This window comes from Rhinolophus ferrumequinum, chromosome X (assembly GCF_004115265.2).
Source record: "Rhinolophus ferrumequinum isolate MPI-CBG mRhiFer1 chromosome X, mRhiFer1_v1.p, whole genome shotgun sequence".
NCBI lineage: Eukaryota > Metazoa > Chordata > Mammalia > Chiroptera > Rhinolophidae > Rhinolophus > Rhinolophus ferrumequinum.
The window spans coordinates 45,145,619-45,161,483 of record NC_046284.1 but is presented as its reverse complement, the minus strand read 5'-3'; the positions used below and the strand labels follow the sequence as shown (position 1 = coordinate 45,161,483).

General features: G+C 40.3%; 1 protein-coding gene across 1 annotated transcript in view; it reads right to left on the bottom strand.

Annotated features, from left to right (window-relative positions):
• The window catches only part of GUCY2F (guanylate cyclase 2F, retinal), a 115,765-nt gene extending 100,564 nt beyond the window's left edge, over positions 1 to 15,201 (bottom strand). The window contains 3 exon segments of the mRNA XM_033132114.1: positions 4,376 to 4,530; positions 4,533 to 4,676; positions 14,478 to 15,201. Of these exon segments, the coding sequence (XP_032988005.1) occupies positions 4,376 to 4,530; positions 4,533 to 4,676; positions 14,478 to 15,201 (1,023 nt within the window).
• Between the last annotated feature and the right edge of the window lie 664 nt (positions 15,202 to 15,865).

Here is a 15,865-nt window from a genome sequence, read left to right as displayed (position 1 = left end):
CCCCTTCCCCAATAAAAAAATAAAAAAATCTTTAAAAATAAATAAATAAATAAATAAGACCAAGTCTTATATTAATTTTTGCTCCAAAAGACGCATTAGAGCTGATTGTCTGGCTAGGTCTTATTTTTGGGGAAACATGGTATAATATTAAAAATACTAAATATAAATTTGACTAAAGATTGTGACATAACTATATTGAGGGTTTGAAAAAAGGTAAGGAAGTATATAAGAGCTAACAATCCTCAACTGTAATAGGAAGTCAATGAAAAATATCCAAAATCGATTAATCAAGAGAGCAGTACAGTATTTAGAAATGTAGAGTTAAATACCAGAATAAAGAGCTTAAAGACATGAAATTGGTTACTTCTGATGAAGTGTAAGAGAAAGGCCTAGAGATTCTGCTTTCAGCATTTCCTAGGGAAATGCTGAAAACCTTTTAGCATTTCTTGACTTTTAAAATTATGACATGTATCACTTTGATATTTTTTGTTTGTTTTACTTTTTAAAGCATCAAGGGTATGAATGAAAAGAGGTTGCAAACCACTGCTATAGGCAATATAGCCTATACATAGAAAATTCAATTCCACTGGAACTTACTGGGCAAGGGAAAAATATAGACATCTTTTTTACACATTTGTTTAATCATTTACTACCTGTATCTCTCACTAGAATTTAAGACCCATAAAAGCAGGAACAAGTGATGTTCTAGTAAATGTTTAACAGCTCTATGAGGAGGGGAACAAAGCTCTTATTTGTAGCGTTTACCAATTTCTGTGGTATAAATACTACCAATGCCTGATTTCAAGCTACCAGCATGATGCCACTGACATTGAGTTGGGAAAAGATGCACACAATTGGCTTTTGTGAACTGGCTTCAACACACCACTGACAAAAATTCTGTCTTGTTCACTGTTCTATCTGGAATTCAACATAGTGTATGGCACATGGCAGGTGCTTAATAAATAGTTGTTAATCTGTTGACTGAATAGGGGGAAAAACCAGGAGCCCAGTGATAAGCAAACATTGAATTACATAATTTGATGTGAGAAAATACCATTTGGGATTCTAAAAGCAAAATAATTGTGAAAAGCTGGAACTGCTGAGAAATTCTGCCAGTAATCAGAAAACATGAGAGTAGGAAGCTGAAGTTAGATTATAATTTAATGCCAGGTCACCATCAACCAATAAAGTCATCCTGGCCCCAAAGGACAAAAAGCGGAAAGGAAGGTAGTCATAAGACAGGCACTCTGCTAGTCCCTTTACACATGTTATTTTGTTTAATCTTCACAATAATCCTAGAATATGTAGATCACTAACCCATTTTACAAGTGGAAAACTGAGACTCAAAAAAGCCTAAGTAACTTGCCCAAGGACAAATAGCTAGTAAGAATGAGAGCTGGGACTTACTTAAGTTTGTCTAACTGCTTATCATATGCTCTTTTTGCTATACCAGCTGCCTTCAAAATTACCTTTTAGCAAGGTAATTTAGGAATGTGGGGGGGTTGTTTATCAAAATGTGAAGATAATTTTCTCACTCTTTATCATTCTTTGGTTATGAAGGTATAGCCTAGGCACCTGCAAAGTGGGGGTGGAAATGCATCCAAACAAGCTTTTTTATGAGCTTTTGGAGTCTTTGTTTTAGCTCTAGTTCCTTGTATAAAGCAGAGGGCAGGCTGCCTAGCAACCAAGCTAATGGCATACTTTTTTTTGCCTTAATTACCTTTTCCACAAGCTCAAAGAGATTGGATTAAATATTAAGAGTAGAAGGTCTGAGTTTTTTGCATCAAAATATCTGCTCATACATATGTATAATACACACACACACACACACACACACACACACACACACCTTCCTCCTTCCCCCAATCCTGTGATTAAAATAAAAAGATGGCCTACTCTGTATCTATGTGATGCCATACCATTGGCTAAAAGTGCAATTCACCATCTCATTGCTTTCCTATAAATATACCAAACAACTGGTTTGTTTGAACAGCCAGTCTTCACAATTTGAGGGTTTCTTGCAATTATTGACCAAATTGACCAACTGTTTTCAGTTAAATTTGTGTGTCTCCTAAAAAGAAAGATGTATTATTAAACATTATCAATGACAATAAAGTTCGAATCCAGCACTATTAATATCTCTGCTAGTCACTCTTTGTCGTGCAGGGTGTCATGCCGGGTCTGCGGTCCCGCTCCCCACATAAGAACATAGGATATGGTGAGGCCAAAAAGGAACACTCACGGAGCCATAGGTAGGGGAGTCATACCACTATACTCTCGCTGGCATCTGGGTTGGAGAAACAGGAAACAGGAGCCACACAATTCTCAACCCTCACTGCGCCGCTTGCAGCCTCAGCCACCATCTTCTTGCTAGCCCCCATTTTTTGCTAGCGTAGCCACGGCAGTTATATTAATGCCCGATGTCTCACTGGTTACAGCTGACGGCCAACTAGCCACAGCTGATGGCCATTTGATCACAGTCGATGGCCATTTACTACCTGAGTCAGCACCTTTCCACGTGAGGCCGAGAGCCTGGAAACTGTTTTTTTGGGCTCTGTCCCCACACTCTTCATTAGAACAAGAATTAACAAAATCTTTTCTATCAATACTCAGGACAGAAAGCGATAAGTAAACCTAAGTTTCATCTGAATCATTTATTCAGAGAGAAAGAAACAGTCCACAGGATAAAAATATAAAGAGTGGCTAAAAAGGAGAGTATCATGGAGAATGTGTTAGACACAATGAGCTGCCTACCTGACAGCCGTTTTCCTTGCTAACAGGATAGCAATTTTGTTCACAGTTTTCCAGCAGCCATTGGGTCAGTCACAATGGTCTCATTCCTCTTTGTAACGCATTGGTTTAGGTATGAGCATGGGCCATGATTGTGACCAGGAATGTGTGGGTACAAGTTTGCTTGAGGAGCTTCTGGGAAAAATGTCCTCACCCTTAAACAGAAGCACAAGAGAGGGACATTCCCCCTTTCTGTCTGTAGACAGTTCCAGCTGTATGTGATATTTGCAACCGTGGCAACCATCGTGGGACTATGAGATCAACCAGATCATGAGGGCAAGCTAGCATGCTGTGGGTTGTAAAGTGGAAAGATGAAAAGAACCTGGTTCATTAATAATGTCATTGAGCTGATGAAGAACTGACCGTGGAGCTCTCATAACTTCAAATTTTGAAAAAAAAAACTACTTGGGTCATTTTGTGTTGAGCTGTCTGTTACTAGCAGCCAGAAGTGTTATATAACTAATACAGTATGCTAGCAAATGCTCAAACTTTTAAAATTTGTCTGTCATTCTAAATACCTCTGAAAATTATTGCCTTCTACATCTGGCCTCCAGCCTATAAAACCCCCTCTGTATTTTTTTCTAATATAATTGGCATCTTTGGCCTCCTCATCATCCTCTCACATTCCTTGTATTCTTTGTGTTTTTCCTCTTTGTTTTTGTCTTTGCTCTCCATTTTTCAGTCTGCTTTCTTCGCCTCCCCAGTCCTTTTCTTTCCTCTAGCCCTTAAGTGGCTTTGATTTGAATCTGAAATATGTTTATAAATACATTCATCTATACATATATAAATATTGTTTCTTGTATATTAGAAGGTAGGAATTCTTCCCCATTCCAAATGATTTGTTTCATATAGAGATAGCTCTTCCAGCAAAATACCAGCTGACCTTTCTTCACTCCCTTACTCATTCTTTCCTACAAAGGAGTGACTTAATCGGACTGGTTAGTTTGGAAAAAAACTAACCATGTGTAGCCCAGCCCCTTCTAACGTCTTTCCCTTGGGAGTGAGCTACCTATAGGGATCAAGTACTCCATTATGCTCCTCTGAGCTGTACATTTTACAAAAGGCATGCTGTCATGGGGCAGGAATATGGTGGTGCAGCAATGCTGCTGACTAGATGCACAAGTCTGATTAATCTTCAGATTCAGTATTGAATGGAAAATTCAAATGCCTACAGACAGAACCACACTCTCTAACACAAGCTTTATCAATAATAAAGGTAATATCTTCTTGTACGCCAGCTTTCTTGTTTTCTTGTTGAATTGGTTTAGAACTTGGATCAGAAACAAGAGCTTTTTACTAGGCCCACTTGAACAGCACTAGTACATGTTAAAGTTTTATTTCCCTCTTCTTAAATATATTTTTTCTTCATGGCTGTATGCTGTCATTGCTTGAAGGTGAAAAAAATTCTCCAACAATATGTCTTTGTTTTATAAATGTATTCCACAAACAAAAGGTGTTTTTATTTGTGTGTGATTGCCTGCTATTGATTGGGTTCCCTGTGGAATAGAGGTTCTTGATAGCAAAATATTTACCTTACTGATTTTTTTAGGTTCTTGCTCATGATAACTTGTGAATCTGCACTTACTTGATCTGACTCCAGTTTTTCAGGAATTTCACCTCTAGCTGCTGCCTCTGTATAGGCTCAATAGAAGGTCTTTTCTTGGGACTCCACTGTAATGGTCAACACAGCATTATAGGCTTCCCAGAGTTTTGGGTTGTTCCTCAGGACTTGGTAGGGGTATGCTTATATGGTAAATTGTAGAGTAGAGCATCATAGGGAATAAAGACATAGGTTCCACCAGTCATTTTCAGATCATGAGCCCATTCCAAGAGATGTGTCTGAGTCTTTCCCCCAGTCAAGACTGAAGGCATACACGTGATGATTACTAAAAGCAAAAAAGCAAGGTTATGGGAGCAATATGTTAGTAAATACAGTACCCAAAACTATAGATTGGGAGAAATAAATACATGTGTTATAACCAATTTGTCAATGATTTCTGTCTTATGGCTCTAAGATGAGCCAGATGTTGAAGACCTGAGCTGAGGCTGAGGTATGTTCAGGAACTCTGGATTAGGCATAGGGACAAGACAGATATGTCTACAGGTTTCATAACCTAATACTAGACAGGAACAAGAACAATTACAGCAAATAGGCGGCAGCATAAGGAAGAGGCTCTGGGGTTGGAAAACATAGGTTTATTATATCTTAACATCACCAGTTATTAGCTGTATACCCTTAGGTAAATCACTTCACCTCTCTCTGCCTCATTCATAAAATAGAGATAATACATATTTGCTTCATAGGATGTTAGTGATGACTAAAGGAGCAATTCATAGAATGGGATTAACACATAGTACTCAATAAATAGTAGCTATTCGTATTATTATGCCTAAGAATAAGAAGGCTAGAAGGAGAGGATGGGAGACATTCCCCCAGCCACTGTTGCTTTTTATTGCCAAACTCCTAAATACATTCCAATAGATTTTGACCAACTGTTCCCACCCTTACCGAGATCATTATAAACAATGAATAGTACTAACTCACATTCACCTATAAATGCTACTAATACAGTATTAGGGGTGATATTTTCAACTTTTAAAAATCTAAATTCTCAATAATTGGAATTACTCTGCACTCAATTTAATTCTCCTTAGACTTATGAAACTATGTTGTTTAGCAAGGCGATGCTAGAATAGATTACAGGAGGCCACAGTTAAAGAATGGCAGTTAGGTTATAAGACTGAAAATCTTATATCCAATTTCGCCCTTGCCATGCTAAATGAGTTTAGCGTAAGCCCACTTGTGCTTCAGTGCCCACATCTTTAAAATGTAGATTCCAATGTATTTCCCAGGTACATTGAGTAGCTTAATTAGATAATGCCTGACAAGTATTCTGAGCTCCTTGAAGAAAAGCAAAGGTCCTATTGCCACTGGTAAATATTAATTACACATGCTTATGCAGAACCTTACATCTCAGGAACTGAGTATGCTTAACTACGTTTAATGACTCGTCTTTGGCATTTACATATCTTCTGTTCCCAAAAACTTCTTTGCACTTGTTAAATACCCCCAGAAAGTTTCTCCTTTTGAACAAAGCCCCTTCGTTTTCTAAGGTATAACTAGTACATTATGAAGTTGACTTAAATACCACACACACACACACACACACACACACACACACACACATCATAACTTGAGTTTCCAAATAACCATTAGCTCCTTCAATATAATTACCTTAAGGGGTTCTATATGTACTCTGATGCCTAAGCCATCCTTTGAATACTCTAGGGATATCTTTGGAGCTGGTTCATGAACTACACAAGGACTTCTGCTTCCCTTGCTCATAAACACATATTGTATAATGGCAAAATGGAGTGCCGGAGAGGTTTGACAAGACAAGGGTTGGATTTAGAAACAGAAACTAGAATCGAAGGCCTCCAGCTGCCTACATTTATCTATACAATTAAACATGAATCAGTTTGGTCAAATTAGTCCTGTAACTGGTCCACTGAGGGGAGAAATTGAGTTAAGTCAGGTGCTTAAGTTGTCCAATTTGTCCAACAGTAGTATTCTTGGCAAATATGTCAGTATTGGCATCTTTCTTCTACAAAAGCAGAGATTAGATTACTTGACCAAGGTTATCCAATAGAGATAGAATTTCATTTAATTTACTTAAAGAAAATTTAAAATTACTTCACTGGATGGAAAATGTTAAATAGAATTAAGTGCTTTGTGTTGGTTGAAATACAGCAATTAATTTTAACACACACTACGTGTTGTGGGTGCTGTGGTGTGCTACCCAGATGCACCCCTCAGGACTGAAGTTGCTGGGAGTGTTAGGAGATGGTAGCTGATGCCTCCCTGGGGACTGCCCTCAGCTGAGGAGAACCCCAATTCCCAAGGTCACATCACTCTGTAGTGTGCTGGAGTCAGCTTGCACTGGTTCATAAGAGACTATGGTTACATTTTCACAGATTTTGTGAACTAGTTAATGTGATATTTGTAAAATGAAATTGGGCATGGTGGCAGTGATGACACAATGGTAATAAGTAAATGCTACAAATCAGGGCTACTTCCCCCCCTGAAGGAGCTGACTATTAAACAATTATTATAACACTACACCCCTTTCTCTGCATCAGCCTATCCCCAATGACTAGTCAACACAAAGATGTAAAAGCCAAGACTCCTTACCTCAATTCTGGACAACTCTGAAGATCATCCCATCTCTGGAGCACCTTTTGGGACTGGCTAAGGCCTTTGTTGTAACTGGATGATCACTCAATTCTTCTTTCTGTCCAAGTCTACTGCCTTCTTTCCCTCACAGGTGTTGTCCTTGAAATCATTCCTCCAATAAGCTTCTTGCGCACAAACCTCCATCTGACAGAACTTTTTTCCAGGGCTTCTGACACTGGTTTAGAGCCCCACTGTACCCTGAACTGACTTCTATTGTGGTACTTACCAGAAGCATTGCCCTTACTTATTTATGCGAGCCTCCATTATGAAACTGTGAGCTCCTGGAACTGTGTCTTACTCATCTACATATCCTGGTACATGTTATGCATCCAGTGAATGTTGCTTAGATGAATGTTTGAAAATTTCAGAAAGAGAGATTGTGTACTTGGGTACCTTTTGTTGGTTTTCTGAGATAAAAGACATGGGCATATTTGAATTGTTAGTATGGAGGAACAATTTGAAGTGATATTTGCTGGGCAGATAGATACTACCATGACTGCCTTTAATGGTTCATGCCATTAAGTATGCACAAGACCTGAATCTCTCTTCTTAATTTTCCTTTCATTGGCCCACAATAAGGACATTTCAGACAGAGTCAGATTCTTTATAATTGGAAAGACCTTTTGAAACCATCCAGCTCTTCTCCCTCCCCCATTAATTTATAGATGAGGAAACGGAAGCCTCCAGAGGGAATGATCACAGGCTCTTCTATTTTTTGCGTGGCAAGACCCTGCTATTGAATACAATTAAAGTAGAAAGTATAAATACAGAATTCAAACAACAGCATCTTAATTTAATAAATTGAGTGCTTCGTGAACAGGGATTTGTGGATGCATCTGTTCTGCATGATGATTTCACTAAATAGCTTTATCTCAAAATTACATTCATTAAAATGGGATTTTACCTATAAGTTGTTGTCAGGAAAGGATTAGTGGACAGAAACCTTAGATCCTAGACAAGGCCTGGTCAACAGGTGATCATTGAATAACAGCTATTTGTAAGTTTCCATCCTGATTGTTAACAGTCAAGCCACTCCATAACCAAAACAAGGACCAGAAAATATACACTCCTGAGATCCCATCTCACCAGGATATGATATTAACACTTTCTCTGGGCTACCTGAGCCCCACTAGACTGTCTAGCAGCTATGTCTTTACACTGTGGTATCCACTGTGGCCGGCTGTCTAGGACCCTCTCTTTCACCCTCAATGCTAACAGAAGGAAATGTCAATTACCAAGTCATTCAACTCCTACTTCTCTTCCTATGTTGAAACACTCTGTCCAATATTTCCTTGAGATAGAGGAACTGTGTTTCTCAGAAGACAAAGTTTACTTTTTTATTTCTCGCAGATTACTGGCTATGGAGTCCTCAGTTGAAGAAACTGGACCCAGTTTCACACCTTGTGAGATGGAAATGGTTCCACTAGTTTTTGCTAAATAAGTCCTTAAAAGTCACATTCATATTGTGAGCCCACAATATTGTTCCAAACCCACAGAACTTCCTTTTCTATTGTCTTTGTTTTTAATTTAAACCCCTTTGTGATATTTCCTACTACCAACATCTATTTTAACCAATTTCATTTTAACAAATGTTGAGAGAGGGGAGAGTAGGCAAGCCCGAGAAAAAGGGGGTTATACATACAGTACAATTTATCCCAAGTCTCAAATTCCTCCAGGATTCACCCCATCTGGACATACTGTGAAAGAAGTAGATTCATACCTTCTTCCTCTCAGTTTTACACTACCCACTCTGTAAAATGGATACATAACAAGGGGTGGGAGGCTCTAGAATCTGCATGTTTTCCAGTCCCCCCTCACCAGTGTGATTCAGTGCAGAAGGCCCTCAAAACATACTTTAAGTACACTGCATTAGGCAATGTGTGGCTGTTTATATCAGTTGAGGAAACCCCACCCATTTTTCACTTTAAATCCTGAGACCACCACTTACTTAGTTGCCACTACTGTTGAATTGGTCCAAGTAGCTCAGCATGATGTTAGATACATATTCCAGTCAAGAGCCACTCTGTCTGCATCAGATCATGTTTTTTCACACCCCATAGAACTGGTAGAGCAAGTACATTTATTGCTTCACATTGCTGCCCAGCTTGAGATAAGTTTTTTAATATTTCTCTACACCTTGCAACATATTTTCTTCAACTTTTCCTAAACTGCTGTATAGACAAGGGCTCTTAAATGCAGTAAGCCTCAATGTTTAGAGATTTCCTCTTGTGCTAGGTCTTCAATAATTTTATCATTACTGATAGTGGACCCATTTATGAAAGCAAGTTTTTCTTTCACCATTTATAGTCACTTACATTTATCTGTACCAAATCCTATACCAAATTCCCTATCGAGACTAAGACTCTTGGCCATAGCATTATCAGTATCACTATTGTTATTACTGGTAGGAAAACAGGGTTTGGTACCCTGAGACACTTAAAAGAATTTCATCAGTGGGTCCAAAAGTTGAGAAAGAAAAATGGAAGGGCTGAATCGTACACCATACACAGAATATGGGATCTCAAATGAGTATGCCATAGGGGGCACACCTCAAGTGGACAGGAGGAGGTAGAGCATTAAGTCTTTTCATTAGACCAGTGATTTTCAAACTGTGGACCCTGGACCAGCAGCATCAGCACCGCTGTGATCTGGTTAGAAATGCAAATTCTGGGGCCCACCTCAGCCCTCCTGAATCAGAAAGTATGGAGGAATGACCCAGCAATCTGTGTTTTACTAAGCCCTCCAGGGGATTCTGGTACACACCTAGGTTTGAAAGGTACTGCTTTAGACCAACCTGAATATATATCCTGGCTTTCCCATTCACTAGCTATAGGACATTGTGCAAGTTATTTAACCTCTCAGCCTCAGAAATCTCATCTATAAAGTGTGTTAAATAATAATTGGCCTTACTGTATAGGGATGTTGCAATAATTGAATGAGACGGTCCATGCAAAGCCCTTGCAAAATGAGTAGCACATAATAAACTCTCAATAAATATTAGCTATTGTCATTGTTGTTACTATCTTATGCACAGTAATCTTCAATACATGGGAAGAGGCTAGCCAGATCCCTGGCAATAAGATTGTAATATGGTATCTACTTTTGGAAGAACAAAAAGAAGGCCATTCTGATTGTGTCCTATTTACTGAGCATCATATTGTAATGAAGAATTCCCAATTTAGAAGGATTTAAAGGAATCCCTAAATGGTTCAACAACCTAGTAAGCCCAAATTGAAAGGATTTCACAATTAGCCAAGCATTGATAGGCAAAAAGTTGAGGAGAGGAGAGGAGAGGAGGGCTTGAAATAGCCATTTGAAAAGTTCTGTAAAGAGCTTCTTAGTGGGGCTTCCTGCTAGCCTTTGTGAGAATTAGCAAAAGAACCTCTTAAGGATAACTGCAATCCCACAGGTGTTCTGCCTAGGGAATGGATGCTCTTTTGTCCCATTGGATCAAAACCTCCATCAGAGCTCATGGTTAAAGGATCAGAGTGAACTGGATTTGGCCCTGGTGTCCGTTCAGATTCCCTTGTGCAGGGCACAACCTATATAACTACACAATAGCCCTGATTCTGACATGAGGGCTTTGTTTTTTACTAATATCTCTCCTATTTGACTTTTTCACAAACAAACATAATTGGTAACTGCCTCTGAAGTTTAAAGGAAATGAGCTAATATTCTGGGAGAGGCTGTAACCACCCTTCTCTGGGATTTCATTTTCCCCATTCTTTGGTGTTAATAACACCTACACCTACCTACTTGTTATGTGAGACTCACGGGTGTTATAAAATTGGAAAGAAAATACCTATCTCCTCGATAATCCTGAGGATTAAATGAGATTATCTATATGCAAATACCTTGTAAATTTTAAAGAGCTGTTCACATGTAAAGTAGTATTATGGTTGCTTTCATTGTCTCTACAGCAGCATCTAATAACCTCCTTGCTGTTTCCTTTTCCAAGACCCCACAACTATTATTATTGTTATCATATTTACTATTAAACTTTATCATTGTCTTCGTATTTTATGAGCATATTTTAGACCTGTGTCTGAGAAAGGCAGTACTTCTGACTCCAGTAAAGTTCCAGTGACATTTCCTAACTGGAAACATACATTTACAAGAAAGAGAAGTGGCATACCAGCCAGCAGTAGGCTAGCTTTTTCCTCCCACCACTGTTCCTCACTACTACCACAACATAGGGCTGCGGTCACTGTTACTGTGAGCAGATCAGACAAAACCAATCTTCCAACTATTTCTATTACTTCCAAATACTGTCAGGCCTCTCCAGGGAATGCGATCGCTTTCCTCTGTATTTTGCATATCACAAAACGTCCTTCTCTGAAGGCTTGCTTGGGAGTCCACAGTGTTAAAAAGTTGCCTCATACCCAGCAGACTAGGAGAGGCCAGGCCCTGCCTGCCTCAGCTCTTCTCAGCTGTCACACAAAAACCTTGGTGCCTTTTCAGTCAAGACAGATGACAGCTAGAAATACTTTAGCAGTCTCAGTCCTACCAGTTGAGAAGGGCTAGAAAATCATCTAGAGATTTTATCTGGTATGTGCTGTGCCTGGTGTATTGTAACTTTCCTCACTGCTCTGTTGGCCCAATCCATACTCATTGGTTTCTGCCTCATCTTCTGATGGGACCGAAGATATGCCCTGAACCGTAGACTACTTAGCTAAAGTCCTGATACTCTATTTATGTTCATACTTTGAATCCTACTTTAATACTCCCCGAGGCTCCAGCACTGCTGTCAATGGAGGATCAAGTGTACAACAAGCCTATCTTACTTTAAGACTCACTCCCCATCTGCAACTCCTACTGTCACATCCCACCCACCACTTGGTGTGCCTTCAGATGCCAACAACTGGCTGTATCAAGTGTGAGTAAGTATCACGCACTCTTTTGGACATTTGCATACTGAGCTACCAGAGGTCATACTGAGGGCACAACCTAATTTACGGCTCAGTTTCCCTGCGCATCACCTGCCCCCTACCCACCCACCTACATTCTGACTCATGTTGCTGAGGTTGCAGCATGCCTCATCCAAGTCTGTTATGTTTTGTTAGAAACCTGAGACAAAGTCCTGGAGTGCACAGTTTTGTCTTCATTCCCCCTGTATCTCCCTTTCTGAGTCCCTACTTCACTTCCTGTTACTGCCGTCCCTACCCAGGGTCTTCCTTTGCTCCATAACCACATACCTTCCTCTCTGGCCTTTTTCCCCCCAATTCTTAAAATTTCCATTCCCTTAGTGGGCTGATCCACACCGTTACAAAGAAAACAATCTGATTAAACAAACTCATATTAAGACAAAAATTACTGGTAACTTAAGGTAAGGAATATTCATTTGCATTTTCATTAACTTAAAGCAGTAGTTCTTTACTCTGGCTACATTTTACAAGCACCTGGGAAGCTATTTAAAATACCTTTGCTGGGGCCCCCACTGTCAGACCATCAGAAGCTCTGAAGGTGGAACTCTGGCACTAATCATTTCAAAAAGGTGTCCATTATGCCCCAACCTCTGGGGGCACTGTAATTCCTAAAGGAATGAATCTCTAATAAAAGGGCAATAATGTATATCTTTGGTACCTCCTTGCCTCAAAGGCAAGCACTCGGTAGGTGGTGAGTACTCGGTAATATCTTTTCTCAGACTGACAGCCAAAAGAGCTTGGTTTCATTTAATATTTCATGGTAGAGGCCAAAATACTATTTTGAAAAGTATATTATTTAGAATGGGTGGGATGTGAAACACTCATGGAATGTAAACTTGCAGGAGACTCTGGGCTCCATGATGATTTGTAACATATTATAAAATTATGACAGTAAATATGTTAGCCTGTTTCTGATATGGCTCCTCTATGGAAATGGTTTTATATCTTTAAAAATAATTCTGTGCTGTGCTTTGAAAGTATCAACTCTATTATGAAATCATCAGAGCCACACTGATTGCTTAACATTGTAAGATCTTGTAGACTGGAGATGGAAGCAGAATACTGTAGATCCTGGAACTAAAAATTCTTGCCCTCATCCTTCAATAATGATCATAATTAAGGTCCAATACTCAAGACACTTGAAACTTAAAATGGAATTCTGGGTATGGGCCAGCCCTAAACTGGACCATTCTCTATCAAACCCGTTGTTATGTTAAGGAAATGACTAGGACTAGGACTAATCCTAGAAGTAATCAGTTTGACAAAGTAGCATCTGAGCTATCTGTCCTAAAGGAGTGGAGTAGCTGCACTGAGGAAATGAGCAGTGTTCCCAAAAATCACTGTCACATTCTAAAAAAAGGTAAAGTGGAGATTTTAAAAATTAGAATGGAAAAAATTCAAAACTAAGTGTCACAAGGGCTTGAAATAAGTGTAAGTAAAAGGCATTTGATTAAAAAGGACCAGGAAAGGGGCCTGTCCGGTGGTTCAGGCAGTTAGAGCTGCGTGCTTCTAATGCGGAAGGCTGCCAGTTCGATTCCCACATGGGCCAGTGGGCTCTCAACCACAGGGTTGCCGGTTCTACTCCCGCAAGGGATGGTGGGCTGTGTCCCCTGCAACTAGCAACGGCAACTGGACCTGGACCTGGAGCTGAGCTGCGCCCTCCACAACTAAGACAGAAAGGACAACGACTTGACTTGGAAAAAAGTCCTGGAGGTACACACTGTTCCCCAATAAAGTCCTGTTCCCCTTCCACAATAAAAATCTTTAAAAAAAAAAAAAAGGACCAGGGAAGACCCCCTTCCCCAAAATGCACCCAACTTGCCCTGGTGTTAATAATTAAGTGGGTCAGTCCAAAGTGCTTCATACTTTGTCCATTGTCTCTGCAAGAATCATCTTTGAACTTAAAACTTCTCTTGGAAGGGGAATGACTAAAATTTAGATGGTCTTATTTAAATATGCTTTCACTTATCAGCCAGGACCCTCCATACCTTCTAGTTGTGTGCTGCAGAGAAAGAAGCCCTGCTTTTGGGGGTGGAGGGCATGCATTTGGGAGTCTAGAGAAGACAGGTTCTAAGTGAGATATGATGACACAAGGGCCTTGGGCACCTATGATGGAAAATACCCAGAAGGGAGTGAAAGGAAAATCTCCCTTAAATGACTAGACAAAAATGGAGCTATAAGAATACCCCTCTTTAGTTAATCTGAAACTACCATGATCCTAAGGGAATAGAGGGTGTGTGGCTATAAGTTACTCTTGATGCTATTCTTCCCCATCCTGGTGCTAAGAGCAGGCACTGGCAAGGGTATTTTAACCTCAGAATTCTTTGTACCTTTATTTAGTTCATAAAATAGGCTCTGTTGAAGCAGCACAGGTTTGGGGCCTGCGTGTTAGTGAAAGAGGGCAAACACATGAAGAACTTGGGAGTAGTAATGAACTATCCTAGGGCATGAGGGTAGGAAACTTTTTGGAGATTGTAATGTCTTTCACTGAAGCCACGTTTAAACCTCAGCCAGGCGAAAGCACTCACTGCAAATTCTGTCCGCCTGTGGAATCTGCTGGAGAGCTTTCCAAATGCTTTGGCTGTCTTGTGCTGTGGTCAGGACGACCCCTACAGGTAGGCTATGGCTCCGAAGAGCATTTGAAACTTGATTGGCTGTGTGTACTCAAATGTCCTCATCTGAGGAAATTATTCCAGCATGAGCCCATTGGAAATATTTCATGACCAGCACCCGTATGGGAGAAGGGAGTGTCTGAGAAAAGGTCGGGTAGCTATTTTTATTGTCTAATTCATAATTCACACAAGCCCAAGAGAAAATCCCTTTGTTCCCGCTGTTTCCCAGGAGTGAGGCTGCTTCGCAGTAGCCAGGGTTGGCAGGTCCAATAAATCCTGAGGCCATCTGGTGGTAGGAAATGAAACTGGAGAGGGCTCTTGAAGTCTGGCAATCTTCATTAGGAATCACATACTCAAAAGAGTAACCCAGGTCAAATGATGGGTCCCTGATGATCTGCTCAGTGGCTAATCAAGCAGCAAGCTCAGGCAGGGCCTTTGAAAACAATGGATCACAAGCCCAAGGACCCACGACCCCTATCTTGTAGGGGGGTGCCCACACCTGCTGCAGGAAGGATGTGAGGGCCAGGAGGCACAAGCACCACAGGAGCTTGAATGATGCAAGGCCATGGTGTCCTCACTGTCTTCTGGGAGCCGTAAACCAGAGCATAAGGTGAGAGAAAGGCCAGGATCCCAAGAACATAGCCCTCCTGTTTTCAGCAAGCTAATGAAGAGATATTGAAAGGTTAGTCTGCTTTCCTGAAATAGACAGTGGTGTTTCCAAATGCCTGTCAATCAGAGGGAAAGATGTGTTACTCACATTATTCCTGAAGCTTCTGGAAATATGGGCTATGAACAAATGGCAATGTTCACCCAATGTTCACACTTTGTGTGAACAGTGGATGGAGGTGCCACCAACTCTTCCTTCTTCTCTGTCCCCACATTCAATCCATCACCAAGTCCTATTGATTCAACTTCAGTAGTAACTGCCCACCCCACAGTATTGTGAGGATTACATGGGTTAACATATGTACAGTAAGCACTTATAACATGATCTGGAATATTGTTAGGGTTATATAGTGATATTCTCAATACTATAGTTATAAATATGTCCACTTTTCTCCACCATACTGCCCTCTTGGAGAGAGACAAAGATGTAAACAGATAATGGCAATGCAGGGTAAAAAGTGCTATGATTGAAGTAGCCCAGACAGGGGAAGACAGAGAGGATCACGCAAACCCAGATTTCAGGGAAGAGGAGGAGGGAGGAGGAAGGAAAGAAGAGGAGGAACATCTCTCTGAGTTGAGTATTGAAAGAAAAGCTAGCCAGGTGAATGGGGTTTCAAGGGAGGTTAGTGCTAGGAGCC